Raw genomic sequence first — 12,734 nt, forward strand, 5'->3', positions numbered from 1 at the left:
CTTTTTACGTAAATGCTATCAATATAGATACTATAAATATTTCATATGTAATAAACTTTTGTTTCAAGAATACAATATACTGTTACTGAGAAACATTATCTTCAATATTTTTGAAGAACATATTTTCTGCAGTCACCATACCACATAGAGAATAGTACATAAAACTGAATTTTGTAGTAAATGAAATTAAATTAAATGAACTCTTAGTACAAAGATAGTCATGTTCTGCTATCAGTTCTACTTGAAGCATCTACTTTATTCACCAAAAGGTTTTTTTAAAAAAAATATTTACCTACCTTCACACTATATATCTTTCCAACTAATTCTAGCACATGGTTAATTTATATTAAATTGTATAATTTTTTCAACAATAGGGTACTTCAATTTTTCAAAATCTCTTTTAGAAAATATTGAGAAACAACAATATACCACCAAAACAGGTAGTGAAAACTTACAGTTTTATTTCTGACCTCTGAGATCTAGGAATCATTCTACATTATTTTTCATGTAAAATGTATTTGTTATCAAATGCCTATATGACTGGCAAATTACATAACATTTTTGGTCATGTTTGGAAAACAAAAAACAGCAAACAAAACACATCAAACCAATAGTTTAAAAGGCTGACTAGAATTCATTAATATAAAAATACTGCACATATTTTAGGCTGTATAATAGTAGGGATATACCAATACAAATTTCAAAACCATTTGAAGTTTGATAATATAACAAACGGCTTTTGTATGTTACGGAACAAAAAATGTTATGATGAATTGCAAAAATGATTTATAGAACCTACCCACCCACACTAAATATAGTTTATTTTATTAGTGTGATGAAAAACTATTTGCTTTAACAAACTGAAATGGTTCAAAAGGAGTATGATATTAATTGTGAATTCCATTTTACAAGAAAACATTTCAACCATGTATGTCAAAAGCAAATAAGTACAATACCTTGTTCATAAAGTTAAGAAAAAAACAGTTACCCAAATTTCATTGATAAAAGTTTAATGTAGAGTTGCTTATAAAAATGGAAAAAATATTACACCGTACAACTGAGCATCCTGGCTCTGACTATTAACTACAGGGATGGTCATGTCAAAAACAAAATCTAACTTCAGAAATATCTGCTGAAAAGGCAACAAACAAAAACATCTCTGCAAGAAGATGGATGCTTTACCTAGTTTTTAAAGCTAATTATAAAATTATCTTTTTTACTGGTCCAACAATTTCTTCTTCTAGCAGAACTGTAAAAACAAAATAAATATTTATGAGATAGGCACATATAGTTAGGTTTACTCCATTTGTTTTCAATGAATGCAAATGTAGATATTTTACTTCTTGCACATGTCCTGAGTATTTTATTTTAATATCAGGACTTATATCAGAATACACTTCAATTTTGAGCATTTAATTCAAAAGCTTACAGGATGCATTAAGCCTACTTTTCCTGTTTTACATTCAATTTCATATACAGAATCCTCTCTGAAAAACATAGAGCCCAGAATGGCAACTATGAAAAAAATCACCTTCATATATTTACTGTAGTTTATTTTAATGCTAGCTGTTATAGCATCTGTTATACTGCATTACTGCCTAAATTCAAATGTGCTACCTTTTGCAATAACACCCTCTAATTTTTTTTTTAATCACCTCCTCACAGAGCAAGATAAAAACCAGCAATCTAGTTACATATACTTTTTCCAATAGAAGTCTGCTAAAAGTGTCTGGAAAAACCAATAGGTATATAAGTTTTAGAAAACTTGCTTTTGTTTTCCTCTTTCCCATTATCATTTATGCAACATTTGGCAATATCAGACCCTAAAATTATAATATTTGCATCCCAATCTTATTTTTTGTTTAATATTTAGGCTGCTTCACTTTCATTATTCGGGTTAAGTATATACAGAATAATGAAACATACTTGTCATAAAGCAAAAGCTTTAACATTCAGAAAGAACCAATACTGCACAAAATACAAACAAGGCTAGTTATTTTTACCTTCCATCTGTTTCCACATTCATTGCATACAACAAATGTTGTCATAGGTTCATCAGCACTTCTGGTCTGAACCTATCCAAAACAAACAAACAAACAAACAAACCCAAACAGAAAATAGCAATGTAATCTGGCTAAAATTATATTTATTTTTTATTTATTTATTACTCAAATTTAGCCACCGCCCATCTCCCCCAGAAGAGGGACTCTGGGCGGTTTACAACAAAATCTCCCACGAAACATAAACATTAAAATCACATAAAACAATTATGATAAAACACAATAAATAAAATCCAGGAGATATGTAAAATCCAGGCTGGTGGGAGGGACTCTAGGGTGCAAGCCATCCCCAAGAATGGTTATTCACTTTCCCGCCCCAGGTGAGATGGCAAAACCAGGTCTTCAGGGCCTTCCGGAAGGTCAGGAGTGAAGGGGCTGCCTCACCTCCAGGGGCAAGATATTCCAGAGTGCGGGGGCCACCACAGAGTAGGCCCGCTTCCTGGACCCCGTCAGATGAAATTCTCTTATGGGCGGGGTCTGCAACATGCCCTCTCTGGATGATCGGGTGGGGTGGGCCGATGTAATGGGGATGAGACAGTACCTCAGGTAGCCAGGCCCCATGCCATGTAGGGCTTTAAAGGTAATAACCAACACCTTGAATTGGACCTGGAAGCAAACTGGCACCCAGTGCAGCTCGCGCAGCAATGGTGTTATATGTGCCCACCTAGGGGGACCAAAGATAGCCCGCGCGGTTGCATTTTGGACCAGCTGAAGCTTCCGGATACTCTTCAGGGGTAGCCCCATGTAAAGCGCATTGCAGTAGTCTACATGGGAGATAACCAGGGCGTGAATGACTGTTCGGAGGGCTTCACGATCCAGGAACGGGCGTAACTGGCACACAACCCGAAGTTGCGCAAAGGCCCTCCTGGCCACAACTGCCACCTGCTCTTCGAGCAGGAGTCGTGAGTCCAGGAGAACCCCCAGATTACACACTGAGTCTGTCTGGGGCAGTGCCATCCCATCCAGAACTAAAGATGACAGTTTCCCGGAAGATGAAGCCCCATCAATCCACAGCCACTCCGTCTTACCAGGGTTCAGTTGAAGCCTGTTGTTCCCCACCCAGACCCCCACAGCCCCCAGGCACCGAGAAAGGGCAGTCACTGCATCACTTACCTCACCCAGGATAGAGATGTATAATTGGGTATCATCAGCATACTGATGATACCTCAACCTGTGGTGACGGATGATCTTACCCAGTGGTTTCATATAGATGTTAAACAAAAGCGGAGAGAGAACTGAACACTGTGGCACCCTACAATGGAGGGGTCGAGGGTCGGATCTCTCCTCTCCTATCACCACCGACTGGGACCAGCCCTGGAGGAAGGAGGTGAACCAGCGCAGAACTACGCCGCCCACCCCCAACTCCCTGAGCCATCCCAAAAGGATACCATGGTCGATGGTATCGAAAGCCTCTGAGAGGTCAAGGAGAGCAAGGATGGATGCACTGCCTCCATCCCGCTCCCACCAGAGATCATCCATAAGTGCGACCAATGCAGTTTCTGTCCCATATCCTGGCCTGAAACCTGACTGAAAGGGGTCCAGATAATCCGTTTCCTCCAGGACCCTCTGGAGTTGTAATGCCACCACCTTCTCAACCACCTTCCCTAAAAGGGGGAGGTGGGAGACTGGACGAAAATTGTCCAGCACAGTTGGGTCCAGCGATGGCTTGAGGAGGGGGCGCACCAGTGCCTCCTTAAAGGCAACCGGGAACACCCCCTCACTCAAGGATGTATTTACCATCGCTTGGACCCAACCACACGTCACCTCCTGAGCTGCCTTCACCAGCCAGGAGAGGCATGGATCTAAATAACAGGTGGTGGCGTTCGCAATCCGGAGGATCCTGTCCACTTCCTCGGGTCCAACCGGATCAAACTGCTCCCAGATAACAAGGCTAAAACGTTCCCTCGGTATCTCCACAGACCCTGCTTCACGCATGGAGTCCAACTTAGACCGGATCCGAGAGATTTTATCCTGCAGATGCTCAGAAAACTCTTCTGCATGGCCCTGTAGGTGGGTCACTGGGCCCACCTTCCCCAAAAGGGTACGTGTGATCTTAAAGAGGGCCGTCGGATGGCAATCTGCAGATGCAATAAGAGCAGAGAAATACTGCCGTTTCGCCGCTCTTACCACCAAAAGGTAGGCCTTAATAGTGGCCCTAGCTTGTGTTCGGTCGGGTTCTGTCTTTGTCTTCCTCCAGCGGCGCTCTAGGCGTCTCTTAAGCCTCTTCAAAACTCTCAGCTCCTCCGTGAACCACGGGGAGTGTCGGGTTGGATGAGGCAAGAGAGGCCGCACAGGCGCGATCCTGTCCAAGGCCCCGGCCACTTCCCTGTTCCAGGGAATATAATTTTCTTATTCTATTCTACTGTAACAACACAATCTAATTTATTAAAAAAATTAAACCATCCAACAGCCAAAGCTCTCTAGTCAGTTTACAAAAAAGCACGCTAATTTGAATAAAAACATATATAATAAAATCAAGTTAAATGCAGAATGAAAATACCATATAAACTAGTCAGCTGTGGACATTCCAAATCTAAAACAATATGAATTAAAATGCAATTAAAAGTCAATTTAAAAGCCTGGGAAAATAGAAAGGTCTTCACCTGGTGCCAAAATGATACCAATGTGGATATCAGGCAAGCCTCACTGGGAGGGAATTGCATAATTGGGTGCCATCTCAGAAAAAACTCTCTCCCTTGTAGAGAGCCACCTTACCTCCTTTGGTGGGGGACCTGGAGAAGGGCCTCACTGGACGATTTTAAGGTTTGGGTAGGCACATACAGGAGAAAGTAACCTGATCCTAATCTGTTTAGGGCTTTTATGATCAAAACCAGCACTTTGAATTGTTTACTCAGAGATAAAAGCCCATTCTGTTTAATCAAGGTTAGTCTCTTGTTTAGTACTGCATATTAAAGCTAACTTTTAATTCAACATTAAAACTTTAGTGACTTCCAAAATAATCATGAGCTCATAATTTTCATATGAAATACGAAGTGAATCCACAATCCTTCTCTTTAACAGTTAAGGTTCTCTCTTGTATGCCTCTGTGCCATTTACAATAATCTTCTTGGTGGCCTTAAAATGGACAGTGTATGATGAACTTCTAACTCCAATGTTCTCTAACCAGCACAGCCAGTGGTAAGGGAAAAGAGTTTGAGCCTGGCAACATCAAGAAGATTACATTTTGCCCATCACTACTCTCAAAAACAGTTTTTCCATATCCTAATCAGTTATGACTGTTTGGGGAAAACATATTTGACTGGGCATTTGCCTTCTTGTATTGGGAATACAGAGTTAAGTGGAGAGTTTAGGGCTAAGTCTGATGTGAAGATGAAAAAACTAAACATCAAAAAAGATGCAGCATTTTGAGAAGGGGACATCGATTATAGATCACAGTAATCTTCTAACTGTACTTGAAAAATATACCAGTATCCCAAGAGCAGCAAACAAAAATTGTGGTTTTTTGTAAAAAGATCTAAAAAATATTGCTGGTTTATTACAGCTTATCCAGGTTCAGTATTTCAAATATCTGGGGATTATTTTCAAAAGTTCAGTTACGAAGCCCCACAGATATGTGTAGAGTTACACTACTAGAAAGTATGAAGAGAGATACTGGCGGAATGATTGAGTGATTTGTATAATGTTACTAACTCCAAAAGCAAATACTGTGATGGGTATGTAGAGATGTATAAATCACAAATGCTTACAGTTTGTGGGTTTTTTGCATGGGGGCAGAGTGGAGGGCTTATTCCTGTATGTTAAGATGGATGAGAACTTGACTATCCAGGCATGGGGATCTGTAGGTCATCAAGCAGCACTGGTACCTTTGGAGACGTCCAGGGAAGACATGGCTGACTGAGCACGGCTCCGCAAACAGTGGAGCTGATGATCACAGCGGAAAGAGGATCCGGGACCTGATCGGCTCCTCAGAAACTTCTCTCCAGATTAAGGAGAGATCTAGGATTGCCCTCAAGTTTGCTTTGTACAGCAGCTCTGCGCCCTGTGGAGAGATCGCAGCCTGATCTCCAGCGGGTTTTGTCAACTTCCTTTCTTAAATACTTGAGGAAATTGCCTATTACTGAGTTTTTGAATTTTAAGAACTTCCGGAAGGGCAAGTTACGTTATACCAGGAGATTTTCCTTCTACTCCTGATGAAAGAATTTCTGTGTAAGTTTTAAGATAACAAAAAAAAAAAAAAAACTTTTGGAAAACAGCAAAAGGAGAACTAAAATGTGGATTTTGGAAAGCTAAGGGGCCAGATGGACTAGAAAGTATATTTTCTGCTGAATGCTTAATAATTTGCAAAATGTATATGAAGATTTTGAAATTAACTGTAAGAAATCCTCTTGTGAAAATGTTTTGGTGATTGGAAATAAACATACTGTATGATAAGAAGAGACTTTGAAGGTTGGCTAGAAGGAACTAGAGAGAACTAAATTAAAGGGGAACTGATTTTTTAATAATGGAGCATTGGACTACAGAAAAATTCAAAGCTGTCTGGGAACAGTGTACACAGGATTTACTTTTAAGAATGTCTGGGGAAGTTTTTATTGAATAAAACAGATATTGAGGCCGATTTAAATATGGATTTAAAGATACCAGGTGACAAGAGAGATACCGGAAAGGATGCTAACTTGGATGTGGAAACTGAAACTGATTTCAGTGTTGTTGATCTGAAAATTGAATTAAAAATGCTACAGTCCAAGAATAAGTTGGAAAAAGATGGTAAAATGGACTTACAAAAGATACCGGCTGATATCTTAATAATCAAAAAGAACATACAAATAATAAACCTGAAGACTGACTTGGAAAGCCTCTCTATTTTGGATAGAGGACTATCCAAATCAATGAAGATATTTTTGAGAAACTATTGGAGTTGTTCGTGAAAGCAGATAAAGAGAAAATGACAGAAATCAATCTGTGGATCCTTCCTTGACAGGATTAAAGAACAAGCTTTTTAAAAGTAAACAGAAGATTTATAAAATGAACTTATTTGACCAGGGTTAAAATATATATGTTGTGGTTTTTGTTTAGTCATTAATGGGACTCTTCTTTGACCAGGATTGAATGATGAGGTGTTAAGGATTTGAATATTGGGGAGAGATTTCGTTTGTTTTACCTTTTTGAGTAAGGGATAAGTTGGTTTATGCAAATGATTTTTTTTTTTTTGAGTAAGCTAAAAATATGTATATTACTATCTCCGGAAGCTCTTGATAGACTTTTGCTGATTAAGATTGAAAGATGTGTTTTTATAATTTGATTATTATTAAGGGATGAGACATGCTAAGAAGAGTCCTTTTTTTGCTTTTTTACTGAATTACTAGAGAAGGTGTTAAGTTAAGGTGATTGTCTATACTTGTCTGGAGGGAAGGGGGAGTCATCTTTTATATATCTTTTTTCTTTTTTTCACTTTCTTTTGTCTATCTCTTTTTACTTCTTTTTTTTTACTTCTTATATTTCTTGTAGTTCGAATTAGTATTTTATCTTTGTATTTTAAAACTATAATAATAAAATTATTAAAAAAAAGAAGCAGCACTGGTTCTTTTGATCCAGTACCTATCCTAGTGCAAAACCAATAATCATATTGACAACTGGAGAGAAGGCAGATATGAATAGGTAAAGATTACACTCAATAATTATTAAACAATTTCTGAAACTTGCAACAAAGATGAAAAAATATTGCCACTTAATTGCCATTTGTTTCTCTCCCTTGAGCTACGCAGGGTCATAGGGTTTTCCTGTAGCTCTTCTAAGCTATATGTTTTCCAGACTTTTATATGTATGGTCAAATTATTTTGAGCATAATCATGCACCTCCTAAAATATTCAGAAGGAACTCAAGGGCTACTTTTAAAATTCAAATATTATTATTGCTTGACAGCTGTCAGAAAACTCTGACAGCAATTTAACAAAATTACAAATATTGAATGCTATTTGAATATGATTGATTTAAATACCTGAGTGTAAGTACAGTTCTTCTTTTTACATTTACCACAGGTAAATAGGTCAGTCTGTGTTCCTCCTGTTTTAGCCATCTGGTGTTCTCTTATAGCTTCTTTGGTAAGGTTCTTCCTCATTTCTTTCAGTTCATCACTTGCCATCTCCTAAAGTGAGCAAATAAAGATCATATTAGCTTTACACTTTTTGATTATATTTACAACATTCATATATAAATAAAATTTTATTTACTAGGCAGCAGGTTTACCCTTTATTCTGTGTAAGCCAAAATATTAATAACAGTGATGATGTATGAACTTAGCTTTATTGGCTAATTTTAGATTATTCTGTGTATTGGATAATCAGGTGTGTGTGTGTGGTTTTTTTTGGAGGCTTATAAAATGACTATTCTTTTTACTGAAAATCCAATTTGAGGATAGGAAAACATGATATTTGAACTTCAGCCTCTAAATGCTATCAAAAAATAACACTGGGTGGCTGCTGTTTGAAAACATAACAAAGAGGCAAGGTGTCTTAGGTACTGTGCAATGGTTTGGTTATTATACAGAACTTTTAAATGATTTATTCTCCACAGGGAAAAATATATTCTTGAAATGGTTGAAGCTGCCAGATTCAACATAAAGAAACTGAATATATATACTGTACATTTTTTTTTATCAACTAAACTGTGGACTCCTATTCATGTCTACTCAGCATTAAGCCCCATTTAGTTCAGTGGGTCATATATTCCAGTTAACATTAATAGCACTGCTGCCCAAAAGATTTTTCTGTTTTTTTTCATAAGTCCTATGCTGAACTAATCATTTATTTATACAACCAATTTCCACAATGGTGGTGCATAAATAAAATCAAAACACAGTACAATAAATCAATTAACCCGCATAATAAATCAACAGTCTATAAAATAACTTCAAGTGTACATTTAAAACTAATGTAGATTATGTCATTATGTCATTTCTTCCTAGATCTATCATATTAGCTAGAATCACTAATTGGCAATCAGAAGAGCATGGCTTTAATCAGATTTAGAAACCTGCCTATAAAACAGAGGACATCTACACAGGATAATATTTTTAATGCCTTTTAATGCAACCTGTCCAAAAAGTGACAGAGGAAACACTTCCTTACTATCAGAAATGTTTAACAAAATCTTTCATTTCTTAGCTTAAATTCTGAAGTCATAAAAAGTCTTATCTTATTTTAATATTCTGGCATTCTAACAATATTTTAGGACATTTTTTTTCTTTATTGTTTGTATATTTCTGGGCTTGGATGCTAAGTGGTGAGAGGCCTGCAACTACTTGAATTATTTATACCATATCCAGGATGCACAATTCAGGTAACCAAGTTAGGTGGCATCAAATATTTAATGTTTTCCATGCCTCTTTGCTGCCATCTTCTGATTGTCTGAATGTTTTCTACCACAGATATGGTAGGACTTACTTGGACTGAAGCCCCTAGGGAATATCTGGGTTGTAAGCTACAGTGAAAAGTGAATAAAACAGGATGAAAGAAGGGAATGGGAAAGGACTCTATATTATTGCCACGAAAACTATACAGTCTCATCCAGAAAGCGGAGCTCAAGCTGATGTATTACTTTAAAACATTATATCCACTTAGACCAGTGATCTTTTTGGCACACTACCATCTAAACTGACTGAGAGTTGGTCTTCAGGATTTCAGGTAGAAGCTTCTCCAAGCCATATCAGGAGATGCCAGGAACTGGACCAAAGACTGCATGCAAACCGTACGTTCTTTCATCCACCTTTGCTATTTTATGGAGACTTGACAGCAATAAATTACAGCCTTCTATATAGCTAAAAACATATGGACATACGTTCAGAATATATATATTTTTCCAAAATGCGAATCATACTGTATTTCTATTTTGGACACATGAAAAGTCATGGATTTTTGCTTAAACAAATCAAACATGGAGGAAGACTCTGGCACTATTTTCTACCAAGATATGTAATTGCTGTTTTAGTGTGTCAACTTTCTTTTTTTCAAAATATCTAGCTTTCAGTAATGTGGATTCATACTCAAATCTTAGCTTAAGAAAATAAAAATTGTAATATGTTGAATGTTAATTACCTCTGCTGTCATTTTAGCAAATCTATCAGGAGGTATATTTCCACATAAAACATTTTTCCTTAAATTAGGATTTTTTGTATCTTTAAGATTTGCTATCCTGCTGCGCACTCTATTTTTATATTTCATGTCAGTATTCTTTAGCTCCTGAAATATAGGTGTTCATGAATTAAGGAAATAATAATATGAAGAATGAAGAATTGATTTACTTTACAAATATTTGACCAAATTATTTTATAATTATCTGCTCCTTTTTTTAACTGACAAGAGCATATTATATGTAAAATCTTAACTGATGTGACTGAGCATATAAAATTTAATAACACTTGATAACAAGAAATGTATGTCTACAACAGGAAGGTCTTCCACAAATATCATAGATATTAGCCAACGTCTATCAGGCTTGGTCTTACTTGCATGAATTAGATATGCACAAAAGTAATGTGACACGTCGATTTTGGCCCCATGCTGTTTTTAATGGTATGGTATTTTAATAATATTTTAATAATCTCAGCTATCTCAAAGGCATATATACACTTTGTCTTATTTGTTATTAATAAAATCCCATTAATATATACGACATTTTAAAAATTAAAGAAAATAGATCCTCTTTTTACTTTACAATTATTTAAAATATTACCTGATCTAAAATGCATTTCTGTATTTAATGCAGTTTATAAAAATGTAAGTATATTAATGAACACAGTACAGACTGATGTAAACAACTACAGGCACCCCCCAAAAAGTAAAAAAACAAAATAGTTTAAAAGTGGTTAAGAATTAAACTACAGAATAAGGTAGAACTTTTATTATATAAGAAAGGATATCTTCTTCAATCTGAGAACCTAGTTCTTCCTCATCAGCACCAATAGCAATATAATCATCTGAAAAATAAATTAGTTGGGAATCAGGATTTTTGTAATGTGATTGTATACATATAATCAGAAGCAAATAAAATTGTATTCAGTGAAATGTGCTCCTAAGTAAATTATAGAGTACTATAACTTTACAATGCATTCTATCCGTATCTATAGAGTAACATAAAAACAACAAAATACAAAAATTTAACCCAAACAAGTACAAAAATAACTATAAAATAATCGCAAAATGGCAATCTAAACAACAATCCAAATATAAAACACCACAAACAGGGGAGTTCCATCCACCCTACCCCAAGGCCTGGGTAAAAAGTCAGGTTTTCAAGGCCTTCTGGAACATCATCAAGGTGGGAACCATATGGATCTCAGAGGTGACCTCATTCCAGAAGGCAGGCACCCCTACACAGAAGGTGAACTTCCTAGGTCTTGAAAGAGGACATTGTTTAATCAGGGTGACCCAGAGCACACCCACTCTGCAAAATTGTATCAGATGGACAGAAAGCACAGAAGATAGGTAGCTTGGGCCCTACACCATATATAGGGGTTTTATAGGTAATAACCAGCATCTTGAATATTCCATCTGGACCCTTAATTTGTCAAACCGTAGACTATTTTAAAGTTAGTTCTTTCAGTCCCTCTCCTGAAAGGGAGTCAGAAATTAACTTTCTAACACTTTTCACAGAGAAGACATCCTTCTGCTGTTAAGTGGTCCAAGACACTTCCTACTGAATTTTCCAATGATTTTTTTGTATAATATGTAACTATTAGATCAGCAAAAGACTTTCTACTGACACAAGACACCTTCTCCTTATAGAATATCAAATGTGTATCCAATCTAGTTACTGTAACTTCAGAATTGCTACAATTATTAGTTCAGAGCTAAGAATAATAACTCCAGGCCATTCTCAAAGAGAAATTACATGAGAGAATTACAGGTACTAAAAATAATAAGCACATATACTGAGACATATCATCTAAAAAAAAATGTTTCACCATGCACTTAATATCTTCTTATATCAGGTTTCTTAATAGCTTTGCATTTCATATTAAATAACTAGAAATAAAATATGGAATAGAACAAAAAGTAAGGATAGTAATTAAATTCCTACCTCCTGTTTTGAGAGCTGTTGCTAACATTTCTCTGCATTTCATCCGTACGGAATCAGATGTGCTTGGAGCCCGAGGAAAAGAAGAAATATATGTTTCTGATGAAATATTAGTGTCCTCTTTCTTGCTGTTTGAATTGCTACTGGAACTGCTAAATAGGCAAACAAACATTTTTTTTGTTCTGTTTCATTACGAATCAACAGCATCCACAAGGGATGGATCAAAAAAGACAAGATGGACCCTCTTTATCACCCACCAGACACTACCCCACTACTGATCAAATGACCAGTAGATTTTTAAAAATCCAAGAAGTCTACCCTAGATACAAAAACGAACAAGCACACAATAATTTCATTAAAAATAATAGTAACAAGTAGCCCTTGATACTGTAAACTAGAAAATATGACTTCCTCAGTTCCTACCAGTCTTGTTAAGTGTCATGGAACATTAATTCATAGTACTAACTGAACGAAAATACTACACTGGATGGCTACTGATGGGACAGTGAATCAAATCTTATAAAACTATAACAATATCACTAGACTGCACTGTGATTCACACATATAATACAGGTATCAATATATATTCCAAATCACCTTTTCCCATCATAGTTCCCTAACAATGAACAAATCCTACAATGT

General features: G+C 36.3%; 1 protein-coding gene across 2 annotated transcripts in view; it reads right to left on the reverse strand.

Moving 5' to 3' along the window:
- Nucleotides 1-441: 441 nt before the first annotated feature.
- TCEA1 (transcription elongation factor A1) overlaps nucleotides 442-12,734 on the reverse strand; it is a 30,464-nt gene continuing 18,171 nt past the window's right edge. For both annotated transcript variants that reach the window (XM_063299288.1, XM_063299287.1), the window contains 6 exons: nucleotides 12,096-12,244; nucleotides 10,936-10,992; nucleotides 10,112-10,266; nucleotides 8,017-8,163; nucleotides 2,004-2,075; nucleotides 442-1,249 (listed from right to left, as the gene is read on the reverse strand). In XM_063299288.1, coding sequence (XP_063155358.1) covers nucleotides 1,241-1,249; nucleotides 2,004-2,075; nucleotides 8,017-8,163; nucleotides 10,112-10,266; nucleotides 10,936-10,992; nucleotides 12,096-12,244 — 589 coding nt within the window. In that variant the 3' untranslated portion in view covers nucleotides 442-1,240. The remainder of the gene's footprint in view (nucleotides 1,250-2,003; nucleotides 2,076-8,016; nucleotides 8,164-10,111; nucleotides 10,267-10,935; nucleotides 10,993-12,095; nucleotides 12,245-12,734) is intronic.

This window comes from Candoia aspera, chromosome 3, assembly GCF_035149785.1.
Source record: "Candoia aspera isolate rCanAsp1 chromosome 3, rCanAsp1.hap2, whole genome shotgun sequence".
Taxonomy (NCBI): Eukaryota; Metazoa; Chordata; class Lepidosauria; order Squamata; family Boidae; genus Candoia; species Candoia aspera.